The 14189-nt window shown below is 39.0% G+C and overlaps 1 protein-coding gene across 7 annotated transcripts in view; it reads right to left on the bottom strand.

The window, feature by feature from the left end:
• Window positions 1-14189, bottom strand: part of pcdh7b (protocadherin 7b) — a 157215-nt gene that overhangs the window by 124628 nt on the left and 18398 nt on the right. The window contains exon 2 of one of the 7 annotated variants that reach the window (XM_017699632.2): window positions 7341-8313. The exons of the other annotated variants lie outside the window; for them this stretch is intronic. Coding sequence (XP_017555121.1) covers window positions 8302-8313 — 12 coding nt within the window. The 3' untranslated portion in view covers window positions 7341-8301. Of the gene's footprint in view, window positions 1-7340; window positions 8314-14189 lie in introns of those variants that run through there. 7 annotated transcript variants of the gene reach the window in all.

The following is a 14189-nucleotide window of genomic DNA, read 5'->3' as shown; positions in this document are numbered from 1 at the left end:
TATAAGACCAGTGTGCGTAAAATCAATGGCGATTAGGAGCGTTCTGATGAAGAGGGGAGACTCAGACAGGTGCCTGCAATTAACGGAAATCCATACGCCATCACTAGCTCATTACGAGTACCCGTAAAAACAGACGCACACTCCAGGGAAGTCTAGTTTACACAGCGGAGCAGGCTACGCAAAGGAGAGTCAGCAGTTGGAGGTGTGAAGAAATACCTGGTTACGGTGGAGGCAAGTGTCACTTTAATAACACCCGCTGCACCCAAAAACAGAGCGATGTAATCAACACCTGTAGACTTTACTGGATTCCGCCTTCACTTCTAAAAATAAAGGTGCCAGAAAGAGCTCTTTGGAGTGATGTCATCAAAGTTCTTTCGGTTCTATAAAGAGTCAATGGCTGTTTTTATTAAATAATCTTGTAAATGTAAACCGTATGTCTTAGAACCATGAAAGAACTTTTATTTCTTAACAGAGCATGAAGATGGTCTTTTATCCATGGTTAAAGTCAATATATAACCACTCAAAACTGAAAAGTGTCATGCTCCCCCCTACCCCCGGACTCCATTTCCCAGAACCCCTTAGGAGATCATGTGACTGTGGAACCTCCTTGTTTAACAAAATCATAAGCAAAATTGTTTAACAAAAAAAATGTTCTCTGGAATACTGACTCTTTATGTATGTGTTGCTTGTTATATGACTAGCCATAGTTTAGTATATAAACCTGGGCTTTATAGTAGTATAGTGGAGAGGTACTGTTTTTTCTCGTAGAACTACTGAGCATTTCCTGCATGTTACTGGTTGCCATTTTTGTGTATTTTGTGCATGTTCTGCATTTCTTGTCATTGCCTTTTTTTCTTTGCCTCTCTGGTTATGTTTGCACTCTTTTGCCTTTTTGCTATTTTGGATGATGTGCGCCTGTACTATGACTACGATTCTTGCTAATCCCTTTCCAGTTAAAACCTAATCTATGGTTTTTGCCATGAGCGTCTGACTGAGTCCACAGAATGAGCTGGATCATACTCAAAATGTTCACTGCTCATCAAAACTTTGGTGATACTTTCACTTTTATCACATTCCAACTGAATGGATAGAAAAATCTATCCAAGGACTTTCTTTAACACAGCTAATGTTCTTCAAAACAATAATTTACTAATCATTTGTTGTTGTTTTATAGCATTCAGAGTGTTCATGAAATGAAACGATTTTTTTTTTAACTATTATGAAAATCACACTGCAGGTTTTTGGGCCTAGTTGAAATGTTTGAGTGGTGCTGAGTGCTAACATCACAAGTGAATTCAACAAGAAAAAATTGGAGTTTCGCATCATCCTTAAAGTGCCGTTACAAATACTGCTACAAATATTTACAAGTAATATTGCTTTTACTCAAAAAACCTGATTAGTCTTCATGTCTTACATAGATAGATAGATAGATAGATAGATAGATAGATAGATAGATAGATAGATAGACAGACAGACAGATAGACAGATAGATAGATAGATAGATAGATAGATAGATAGATAGATAGATAGATAGATAGATAGATAGATAGATAGTTAGATAGATAGATAGATAGATAGATAGATGTGGAAAAGTGGAAACACCACTGGTATAGCATTTTAGGAGGGGGGCTGGGGCTCAGAATGTCAGGCTAAAGAAGGCAAGATATGCTAAGAAGAGAAAAAGAGTCAGAGAGAGAAGAAGACTGAAGGGACTGAAAGAGACTGAGAGTAAATGTCAGTGTCATTTGCTGTATCCTCATAATGCGCTTTGGGCCAGAGTTCTGGACAGAGAGGAGGCTGACTCTAAATGGAAATGTATATTTACATATGTAGGGTCTCTGCACGCAGGGCTCAGGGGTCTACAGTATGCAGCTAGCTGATCTAATAGTGTCTATAACCTATTCAGGACAGAAGCATGTACATCACTTTTATCTCGCTCACCTATCAATGTAATCTCTCACCTACCGCTAATTGATTTGAAGATAAAAAGATGCATTTGTGCTACTGTGAACAGCTAATTGGAACATGCTACAACAAACTCTAAGGCTTAGCTAAGCCTGTTATTATTTGGTCTACACAAATGTAGAATTTCCAGTCACTGTTTTCAGTTTGCAGCTGTTTCAGTTGACTCTTTACATTGATTGTTCTGTTTATTTTATTGCTTTAGTGCTGTATTGTTTTAGTAATTGCATTGTATTTATTCTCGTTTTGATGCTTTTGTCTCTTTGATTTTTGTTATACTTTGATATATTGCAAATGAGGGTTCTGCCTCAATGTATTCCGGGTTGAAATACAGGGCTGAATGAATGAATGAATGTGTGCAGCTGCAAGCATATAAAGGTCTGAATAGAAGTCCTTGCTTTTTATATTGATACAAGATACATCATATACATATAATTTATCAGGGACGGATTATAGTCTCACGAGGTTGCTAGTTGTTGGATGCTCCCTTCTTCAGTTTACTTTATTGCCATGCTTTTGTCTTGTAAGCACTGCTATTTAAACCTTATGATCCTTTATCGATTATGTTCTGTATGCTAAAACGTTATCTGTCTCGTGTTTCTGTGTTTCTGATGGGATACGAAACACCAATGGTCTCATTTTGATTTCATTGGCCATTTTCAAGGGCTATTCATTCAATTTTTATGCCGCTATTTCGGACTGTGGAGGACTCCCCTTATTCAGTGTATGGTGTAGATATGAGAGACTGTGTGATTAAAGGAAGGGAGAGAACTCTGAGAACATGGGCTGGAGCTCTGGGTGGCTTCTGGCTTGGAGGTAGAAGGCCAGACCCTTCCTTTTAGACAGTGATTGGACTGACCGATAGAACTGAGGAACAGAGAGGAGGTTGGGATTGTGAAAGCTTTGTCATAGGGAATAGAAAGTAGAGAGAATTTAAAGAACATTAGATGGAATACAAGATGGAAGCAGAGTTTCAGATATGATCCTCCCCGTAAATTTCATATATGTGGTGGGTTGACAGAAGCTTCAGTAATCCACCCTTGTAATTTGATTACAAATAAATTTACAGGGGATGTACAACATAACAGAAACACCAATGAAATAGTCAGTCATTGTCTATTTTAATAGAAACATCTACCTTATTGTCTTCCAAGCTAGAATTCTGCCTATAGTCTGACAGTCTGGAGCATTTTTCCACTTAACATGGCTAAAAACTGCCTATTTTGTTAGGAAAAGCCATTTGACTGTCATCCAAAATAACCAACCACAGACCACTGCTTTAGCATGACACATAGTAACGACTTTACAAAATGGGGCTGCAACCAAAACAAACCCATGAGAAACAAATGTGTTTCTCAAGTTACTAAATGCTTCAAAGAAAACTCTTGAATAACCGTTAAAAAAATGGAAAGCCATGAACATCATAAACTTTCTTTTCAAACTGAGGACTATGGGCCTCATTCACCAACTGTTTTTAAGAAGAAATTTCTTCTTAAAAAACATGCAGTTTTCACAAAGATCAGACATCACCAGAGTTTTCTCATAAGGAATTTGTTGTTAGGTAAGAACAGAATCTACACAGACACTCAAAAGCACAAACATGTGGACAGTTCTACACTTTAAGAACACATCATGAATCTGATGTAGACTCTTTCTTAGAACCTTTCTCAAGAACACCTTTAAGAATAAACTTAGGAAGATATTGGAGAATAAGGCCCTTTCGCTAAAATGCTCAGTCAGAGCTTAGCTCATCTTTTTCCATACTCAGTCTGTGTCAGACATTCTATTTATGTCAATCTGTTCTCATCGGTCGGTATAAACCTACAATGTGTATCTACACTCACCAAGCTCTCCTGCAGCACTGCTGTGTCTGATCTACTTGTACCAGCGTAACATACACTAACACACTGCCACCACACAATGTTACTGCAGTGCTGATATTGATGCATTACCAAATAATATCTGCTCTGTGGTGGTCCTGTAGGGATCCTGACCACTGAAGAACAGGGTAAAAAGCGGCTAATAAAGTATGTAGAGAAGCAGATGAACTACAGTCTATAATTGTAGAACTACAAAGTGCTCCTACATGGCAAGTGGACCTGATAAAGTGGATAATGTGCTCACTGAGTGTATATGGCAGATGATTTGGATAAAATGGCCAGTGACTATGTCATGTTGTGTTTCCATTACCTTTTTCACCCCCCATATAAACACAGTCATGCTTGAACCGACTCACTCATTCAATTAGACGCTTTAAAGGTTTACCAGCCACACAGCCCTTTACACTCACACACCCTCTAAAAAGCTCCCGAGGGTCCGAAGGACACTTACATAACTGCAGGAAACCTTCATCCACTAGTCATCCGAGTCATTTAGAAATAAATAAATAAATAAAAAGGCGATCTGCTAAGCGGCCTGCTCCAAACGTCCCCGAGACACTTCATGGGAGATTATGCATTAAGGAGCTCTCTCTTGCTCTTTAACTCTCACTGTCTCTTCCTCTCTCTCTGTTTCTCTCTCTTGCGCACTCTTTTTTTTTTTCCAGCCCCTATTATGGATCAAAAGTATATTCTGATGCATGGATTTTAATTACAAAAGAGCGCCATAGATATTAAAAATGTATGATTGGAAAATTGCCTCTGGTGTCTTCCTCTGTCTCTTCCTCTCTCGCTCTCTGTTGTGTGCTTGCACATTCTTTTCATCCCTTTCCTCAGTTCTTATGCGTTTAATATAAAGAATCACTGTTGAAACAGAAGGCCAGGTCTTTGCTGATGGTTAATTAGGTTTCCTCTGTATTGTACAAAAGAGCCATCTCCAGAGGGTCTGCTGCTGGGGGACAGATCATCAGCCAAATGAACAGAGAAAAAGATGGGGAAAAAAGGGCGAGGACAGCAGAGACACGTAGAGCAAGTGTGGTCTTGTTTTGCTTATGGCTGACTGAAGTTGAGGAGTCCTCCTGCCTCGGGGCACGCAGCAGTGTCCATGCGTGTGAGAACGTTTTGAGGAATGTCAGGTTGTTGTTATCTTGGGAGTGGCTCCAGACATAGGTGTCAGACATTGTGAGTCTTACACTTCTCAGAACTAACCGACACCTCCACAGATGACAGAGACCACATCAAACACGCTCAAACCCAAATCCAGGGTGGAGGGCATTTCAACATAGTGGGACTTTTAAGTCAGCCTGATAACCCATAGAAGACATTGATACAGCTGATGACAGCTGAAGCTTGGCACAATATTTCCTTGTCAAACGTGCTGATTCTGAACTTTTAGTTGACGTTGAGTTTGTGTTCAGAAGTCAGAGATATTTGATTCTGATTTGAATTTGCTGAGATTGTCATGAGATTATAATATGAGATAATCAGTCATGTAATGGTATAATTACAATGTTGGGTTTAAGAGCTTTGCAGTCAGAAACATGGTTAGCTTGTCATATAAGCTGATTTATTTTGGTGTTTTCCCCTATTGTAAACATGAGCATATTACCAATGGTTACAGTCTACAATTTCTTTGGTAACAAAAACATTAGTTGCTTTTAAAGAAACTGCAACAACCATCAACCCTTCCAAAGTGGGAAACCCACCATAAACAGTGTTGACACTGTATCAACAGTGCCCACTTGTAATTACAGCTTGAAAGGATGCCTACTTTTAGGGTTTGGAGCTCCTATTATTGACAAATCATACATTTATTACACCACATCAAGGCAGCATAAGCTGCCCAGCTACACTTGAATATAAAAAATTAGGAGGGATGTCTTAGAACAGTGGTCACCAACCCCCCTCCTGGAGATCCCCCTTCCTGCAGGGTTTACATCCATACACACCTCATTCACCCAATTAAGACTATTTAAGATTTCCGAAGGCAGTGATATTATGGATCAGGAGGGGTTGATTAGGGTTGGAGCTAATCTGCAGGGAGGTAGATTTTCAGGCACAGGGATGGTGACCACTGGTTTCCTAAAGAACCTTTTTAATGGATGGTTCTTTGAAGGACCATTTATGTAAGTGTAAAGAACCTTAATGTCCAATGTAAAGGTTCTATGCCAATTATACTTTTTTTCCTAGAACCAAACATCCAAGCTAGGAGACTTTAATAAATCTTTTCTATCAAGAGTGTAGCTGGCAAAACCTGTTTGTGAAATTCCCCCCGAAGTTGAAAGATGGGAAGCAAAAAACACGGATCTGCAACCACACCTCAAGCATTGCTCCCCAACTTCAGCAAAAAGGAGAGAGAGAGATAGAGAGATAGACGAAGGGAGAGAAAGCAACGTAGGCCACAGCAGCAGCCACAGCAGAAGAGAATAAGACAGGGGAGGTGACAGTGGCAGTATTGCAGCTTTTCGGCTCTTTTGCACTGTCTCTTTCTCGCTTTCACACCAGCGCGGAAAAGGTGCAGGCCCTGAGGAGGCCTCCAGCAGGCCCTGTGTTTCTGCCTTTCAAATCTGTCACTCCCTTTAGTACATCTGCCTGACACACATACGGACACACACACACGCACACAAAGGTCTCGTGTGCCGTCGCTGCAGTTATTTTTGTTGTTTTTTCTGACGTGACAACATGGAAAAAAACATGTTTTGTGTGGAGGTGTCAGCACTGTGTGCAGATCTACTCTTGGGATGCTATAGAGCTATAGAGCAAACACACACACACACCGACGCACACACACTATCGACATTTGTGTCAGCAGGTGGTATGTTCACCTCGTTATGGAAAACCACCACTCCTTCTTGCCACCCCAATTTCTCTATCACTTTATGTGTCTCTCTCTCTCTCTTTTTCTCTGTATATCTCATTTTCTCACATCATGCACAGATAATTTACAGGGGACCACCACTTCAAAATTTCAGTTTAAGAAAATCATTGAGATGTAAACAAAGTCGTTCAGAGTGGTTTGATGTGAAATGATTCATTGTAGAGAATCTCTTTACTGTGGTGGTGATAGGAACCAGGGGTCACAATATGTAAGTCAAATGACCAACACACCTACTTGTGTCTTACATTTACAGCATTTGGCAGACACTTTTATCTAGAGCGACTTACAGTTTGATCATTTTACACAGGTAGGCGAAGGTGCTGTTAGGAGTCTTGCCCAAGGACTCTTACTGGTGTAGTGTAGGGTGCTTACCCAGGTGGGGATTGAACCCCAGTCTGCAGCATAGAACGCAGAGGTGTTAACCACTACACTAACATAACCACACGTGTCTTCTGAGCTGTTAAATGTTGATGGTAACCCTGCATGAACCATCTCCACCACTTATGGATATTAAAGAGTATGTTTTAGGCTAAAACCCTATTTTGAAATGATCTTAAAACAATGTCTCTGACATGACAGATTGCTTTTTAATTGAAAGTACTCATGCACTCTCTCACCTCAGCCAAAAGAAGCTTTATTTGCATGACCATGTTACATTACAGTGCCATGAAAGCATTTATGTCTGTGTATCATACAACAGTGTATTTATCGATCAATTGCCACACACACAGGCATCCCCACACATTTAATCTTACTATAAACAGCCATTTGTACCATATATTTAAATATATTTCTTTATAGCTCTAATAACATGTACATTAGAAACTACTATTGTCATTGGCACTGCATTATCAATGTACATACCCACTTTTCTTCAAGGTGGGCCATTGTTGTAAGTATCTGTCAATCAAAAGAGCATTATGCCCTTCTCCTAACCATAGTTTCAGTTTCTCTGTTTCAGAGAGCTCATCAAATCTATCTATGCTTTTACACAGCATTTAATCTCCTTAAAAAATTGTAGTTTTTGTTTGTCATTAATTTCAAATGATCCTGAAATGTCTAGATTTTTGTTGTGTAGTCACTCTAACATCAGCAATGGCGTTTTTACACATTGGTTGTTTCCAACCTGCCTAGTTTCAAATTGAAACAACAATGTAGTCAAGCTTGGTAGTGCATCATTTTAAACTTACTGTTACATAAAGTTTTAAGCTCCAACCTTAGTTCATTAGGACACATGTGTGGGCAGAGCATGGATAGGACAGGTCAGTCCAGGGATGTCTTCTTTGAATTTGTCTCAGATATACTTCTTTGACAATAAAACATGAAGCACAGTCTCTCTCTTTATTTTCTCGCTTCTCTTTTCTTCTCCTCTCCTTTGTCTACTCACTCCTATAAAAACACACATCATCGCCATGACCGCTAGTGATTCAGTGGGGGAAAACTTCAGCCCCAGACTGGTTCTTAACTCCCGGAGCCCTCCGCTCTCTCTCTCTCTCTTTCTCTCTATTCCAGCCTGCAGTGTTCATTTCCAGCCTCGCTCGCTCCTCCCTGCGGCCCAGACTGCAGCTCCTAATCAAACCTCCTCTACTGCAGCAACTGTCAGAGCGAGAGAGGAGGGGAATGAAAAGAAAAATAAGAGAAAGAGAGAGAGAGAGAGAGGGACGAGTGAAGGTTTTTAACAATGTGCGCTTGGCAAAAAGCATATCGGGGGTGTTTGGGCTGAGCAGTTGCATCAATGAATTTCCACATAGAAGAAACAGCTTGGCCTCCTATTACTTTACTGATAACTGTGTTTGTGTGTGTGTGTGTGTGTGTGTGTGTGTGCGCGTATATATGCGTGTATCTCTGAGAGTGCAATCTGTGAATACATACCGTTTCAACTCATTTTCATGCACAGCACTCAACAAGAATATATTTGATCAAGTTTAGATTTGCGGATTTGCCTACACAAGTTTTCCTTTCAATCCAACTGACCATATAGCATCTTTGTTGCATAACTATACTGTATGAGCATAAATAATTAGGTTTTTTTCCCCCATCTGGATAAAGATACTCCCATTTACCTCACACACAACCAATCTGAGACCAACCTGAGTCATCAGACTCAAATGGTAACTGTAAGAGTAAATTCAATATATGTGAATTTACCATGCACAAATACACACACACACACACACACACACACACACACACACACACACACACACACACACACACATCTGAACCCATTGATTCATTTAACAAAACTGGGGAAAAAAAACAACCCCACATACAGCATGTCTACCTGTGCCATTTCATACACACATTTCTGACTTCAGGGTATGCGAGTCATGGTTATTTATGTTTCATAATTCCAAGAAATAGCAGTTTAGCATCATATTTGGCTCCATGGAGGTGGGTAATATTTGTATACACACAGAAATGCACATATATTTGAAAGGTAGTGTATGTACTAAAGATTCCGAGTACATTAAAGACGAGTACTGACCTTGGAATTACAGTACGTTTATACTCAGTTGTGAACTATGACAATTAGAGGCCTTCGTTCAGGCCATAAACTTTGAAAAGCAAGGGAAAAAACCCTTTGTGGTAACCTCTATGTTAAGCTAACACCATTATAAAAGAAATATGGACATTTGAGGCTTGTAAAAGTCATTCTGTGTTTTATTTGAAGATTGTATGGACATGTTAACATATCATTTTAATATGGAGCAGTTGTAAACTTGCCCCTATTTTCTATTTCTAACATCTAACTGAAAATTCAGTGATGTATCTAGAACTTCTACAAGGCCCAGAGTGGCATAAATTAGTCCCAACAATCAAAATGTGATTGGTTGATTCCACTGTCAGTTCCTAATTACTGACTTCAGTTCAGCTCCTGAGTCATAACAAATCTTCCATTGAACATTTCAGACAAAACTTAACAGTAAAATAAAAGTAATACTATAACTACTTACTCTAATCATAGTAAGTGTATATAAAAGTAGCACTATACTTACTGTAATTACTCAGAGTTCACATACAGCAAGCATGATGATTATATTAAGTAAAAATGAAATAAAAGCTACAGACACATATTACTATATTTTGCAAAAATCATTACATCTCTGAAAGCCTTGAAGGCCCTGAGGGTTCCTGATTGCTAATCCTATGGCACCAGTTATGTTCCAGTAGTTAAAACGTTTGTTTTATTAACACCAAGTACCCCTGCATACTTATATTTGATTCAGTGGTTCTCTGGACAGTGTTCCGGTATTGCATTCAATGCACTAATCAAAACAACCACTTGAAGGTGGCAGTGTTATAGGCCTAATCATAGTTGAGCCAAGATGTGATTTATGTTGTAACATAACAGGCCAAGTTTCTAGACATAACTGAGTAGAGTGATTAAAAGGAATTTTCAACCCTGAAAGTTTGGCCAGGGCGGAGCTTGAACTGTGTCTGGAAATGAACCCCATTAGATTGCACACAAACCTAGAGCATTTTCTTTTTCGCCGTCTACATTTCTAATATATAATTCAAACACAGATTTATGTTTGCCGAGCTGCAGGAAATGTGAACAAATCTGCAAGCTGTTTTTACTCCCATCCAAATCTCTGAAGGATGTCCAGGAAGCATTAGAAATGTTTAGGTCTCCAAACACTCTCTTTCTCCTGCTCTCTCTAACTCTCTCTAACTCTCTCTCTCTCTCTCTCTCTCTCTCTCTCTCTCTCTGATATTCGCAATCAAAAGAGGAGGAAAAAAGAGAAGGACAATGTTAGCTGGCATGGTTGCTGGTCCATGCAGGGAGCTACAATGCTGGCCAGGTCTACAAAAGAGCTCGTTGAGTTACAGGGCAGTGTTGTAAAGTCGCCGTGCCTCTCTCTCACGGCTAATTGAATCCACTGAATCGAGTGATCTCTAAAGCAGAGGACACAAATCACCGGCATGTTTTGACAGGCGCTCCTAAGGAGGGCCCAAAAAAGGACAACAGACTGAACGAGGCGCCGGCCAGTTTGTTTTCTTGCTCAGAGCTTCAACATTCGAAGTGCGGCACATGGTCAGGTGATAACAAATAAAGAAACAGAAAGTCGAAACATGACTTTCTCACATGGGAGACAACATTGTGGCCATGCAACGACTGTCACATTTTGATGGGCAAGTAAACACTTCTCACACGATATCTTTATCACCTAGCAACTATTTAGCAACGTGTGAAGAGAAGAACTCAGCAAAACAAACTTTTGATTATCTGTGGAACAGATGGGCTGCATTAAATAGGTTTCTGAGACTGAGCGCGATAATCGACTATTTTTTGCAGAAAATAATTTGGAAAAAAGATTACAAGGCTACCGTGCCTTGGCGCACAAACTCAACACTCATCAGCCAGCCCACTCACACCAGCTGAACCTTAACAAACATGTTTACAGCTGGCTTTATCTATGCGAAAAAAGATATGTTAAAAAAAAAAAAAAAAAAGTCAAGGCCCTTTTATAAGAAGAAAGGACGCGGGAAAAGCCATTCCCATAGTAACAAGGCCATTGTTAATGCCCACCCAGGATTCCCATGTTAAACCCACAGAAATCAGAGTGAATGCACAGATGTTCCGCCATTCACCGTAAACCGCGGATAACGCCTTTCTCTTTTTAAAAATAAATTACAAAGTCGCTGACGGTAATGTCATGTCCTCAATTCACACACAGTGAGGGAAAGACACAGAGAGGCCAAGAGAAAAAATTGCCCTTTTCAAAAGGATTTAGTAGAATAAAGACAAGACAGCATGACTTAGAATACATGTTTGAGGCGTGTGCTTTAGTAGGAACCTCAGTTAATGTAAACAGGGTGTTAAAGTGTGAGCCTCAGTTCGGTTCAGATTTATAAACAGAGCTTCCAGGACACACACAAGGCAGATGACCTTGTCTAAAGCTCAATTAGCTTTATTCGCTTGACTTTTCAATACTGCTACAATTTCCGCTTAAGAGTCCCTTACAATGGCATACTAGCAATTGAGAACTAATGACAAGCAGGTAAGTTCATGAATAATGATATAATCATTTCTTTTTGTCCATTATTTCCTTCTTATATGTTAAATATTTAATAAATTTATTTAATGCATGAGCATAGAAAATGGCAAGGAATAGTCTAATACCATATACGTATAATAAAACTGTTCCCAGTGTTTGTCCACAGATACACATTTAATTTACTCTTGTCATCTAATAAACAGATTTCTCAGTTCTATTGTTACATATATTTCATATATAAAAATACAATCTACATAAACTGCTTGTTTGTTTGCTCACAAACTACTACATGAAAATACCTGAACAAGAACCTCGACGACATTTTTCAGTTGTGTCTCTTTGATACTCTGATGATTCAAATCAATAATAAGTCTACAATCGGAGTCTCTTCTGAATGTGTGCGTATGTAAGCTCTGAAACTACGACAGTGCATCCAATAATGAAGGCAGTGCTTCTTTTATGCAGTGATAGAAAACATGGTAGCACACAAATAGCACAGTTCCTCATGCTGATGCATTATATTGCTGTTGTTGGAACAAAACCTTGTATCTCCATTCTTGACATTTTTTGGTTTTGGACATAAATTGAAAATGCGTGTTGCTCTTTACATTGTATGTAAATTCCATGATGAATGGACCCAAAAAAATAACCAAAAATGGCTTGAAAAAAATTCTGCTTCCATTGACTTACATCAAAAGAAACATAGTTTTTTTCCTTCTCCTGTAAAGTTACAATTTTGGAGATACAAGGTTTTGTTCCGACAACAGCAATATGCTTCTTAAAGTGGACATGCATGCGACTAGTTACTCTGGCAGCAGATAATGAGATGTAAATGAAGGGGACAGTCTCTGAATATATTCCTGATAGTTTGTTAAGTAAGAAAGTTTTAACACAATGACCATTCCTTAAAAAGGGACAAGAGAACATTTTAATACTAAAAACAAATAATAATAATGATGCAGTAAAAAATATGAAAGTAAGACCTAGACATTGCATAGACTTTTAATTCCTCCAGCAGCTCATCTGATTTAACTAAACGAAGGATTGATTGAACCAAACCATATTTTACAATAACTACCAATAGTACTCCTGTTCCTATAGGAGAAGTTTGGTAGTTGTTTAATGAACACTTTTATTTATATATAATGAATACCTTTTGTGTTAATGTTATTAGTATTTATTTTGATGTTAGTTCATTTCTCAATGAAAAAATACACTGGTTTGTTTATTAAAAACTTAATAGACAGGAGCCTTGTCATTGATAAATGAATGCTAGAAAAACTTTAGTGGTTATGTGGTGGAGGCTGTTTTGTGGGCCATGTGAGAAGCTGTTCCTTTGCCCTCCAGGTGTTCCCAGGCGAGCCACAGCCTGCTCTGTAATTTACAATTGGCTCTTGTGTCTGAGTGTTGCTTTGACCCCTGCTTTTGGAGTAAATGGACTTTGCAGAGAAAGAAACCTTGATTGTAACCCCCCACCCAAAACAAAAAAAAACTTAAGGTGAGTCAGTCCAACTTTGGACCTGCTGTTATTACAGCGGGGCTATTACCATTGGAGTGTATAAGGTTCTGACACATAACCTGGTCATTACTGAACCTTGTTTAAGGCATAAAACACAGACCACTCCCTCTATTTTCCTCACAGTCTCCCTCTCTCTTTCCTTTTCTTTCTCTCCACATCCACTGCAGCAGGCTTTAACACAGTCTGAATTCTCAGTTGGCCTGCTGCAGTGAGACTCAGGTAGACTCTATAAATCTGTTGGCTGGTGAAAATTAAATGGCCATAGGCCCATCTGCAGAGAAATTGTTTTCTGCCCTTAAAAGACTTTATTAGAGGGAAATTCTTCCTTTTTTCTTCTCTCTGCTGAGCACACACAACATGCACACACAGAATTTACACACCTACAGAGCTGCATATTCTGTACTGGCCGTTGTGTTTTATTTTGCTGACAAGTACAAAATCCTGCATGAATATATAAAGTGAATAGGCTGGATCTATTCCCTATTCCCTCACACAGTGCACTGAACAGAATAACGCAGTGGACTGAAATGATGCAAACACATACGTGCATCATTTTCACATTAATAAAACATTTTACATTAGCACAAATTTCTCTTTCAGTTTACCTACTTTTGGTTTGTTTATTATTGTGTTGTTTAAGCTTTTAAGGTTGACAGAAAACCTTGGCCATTTCTGCTGTTTAATCTACACTTTATCACCATTAATACCATGATTTCTCAATGCTGTTCCCATATTTCTTCATAATTGTGTTCTGAATGAACGCGTAAGTAATTTAACCCTAACCCTAATCTTAACCTCAACTCAAACCTAAACTCAACACTCTCTCTGGTCCTAAGCCTAACCTTGGTATTAATCCTAATCTTACTGTTGAGAATGAACTTTCAACATATAGTATATGTTAATAAATGGAACATCTACAAATATTTTTTGGGGGGTTCTCCAAGTAAAAA

The sequence above is a fragment of the Pygocentrus nattereri genome, chromosome 2 (assembly GCF_015220715.1).
Source record: "Pygocentrus nattereri isolate fPygNat1 chromosome 2, fPygNat1.pri, whole genome shotgun sequence".
Lineage (NCBI taxonomy): Eukaryota > Metazoa > Chordata > Actinopteri > Characiformes > Serrasalmidae > Pygocentrus > Pygocentrus nattereri.
This window is presented reverse-complemented; position numbering and strand designations above follow the sequence as displayed.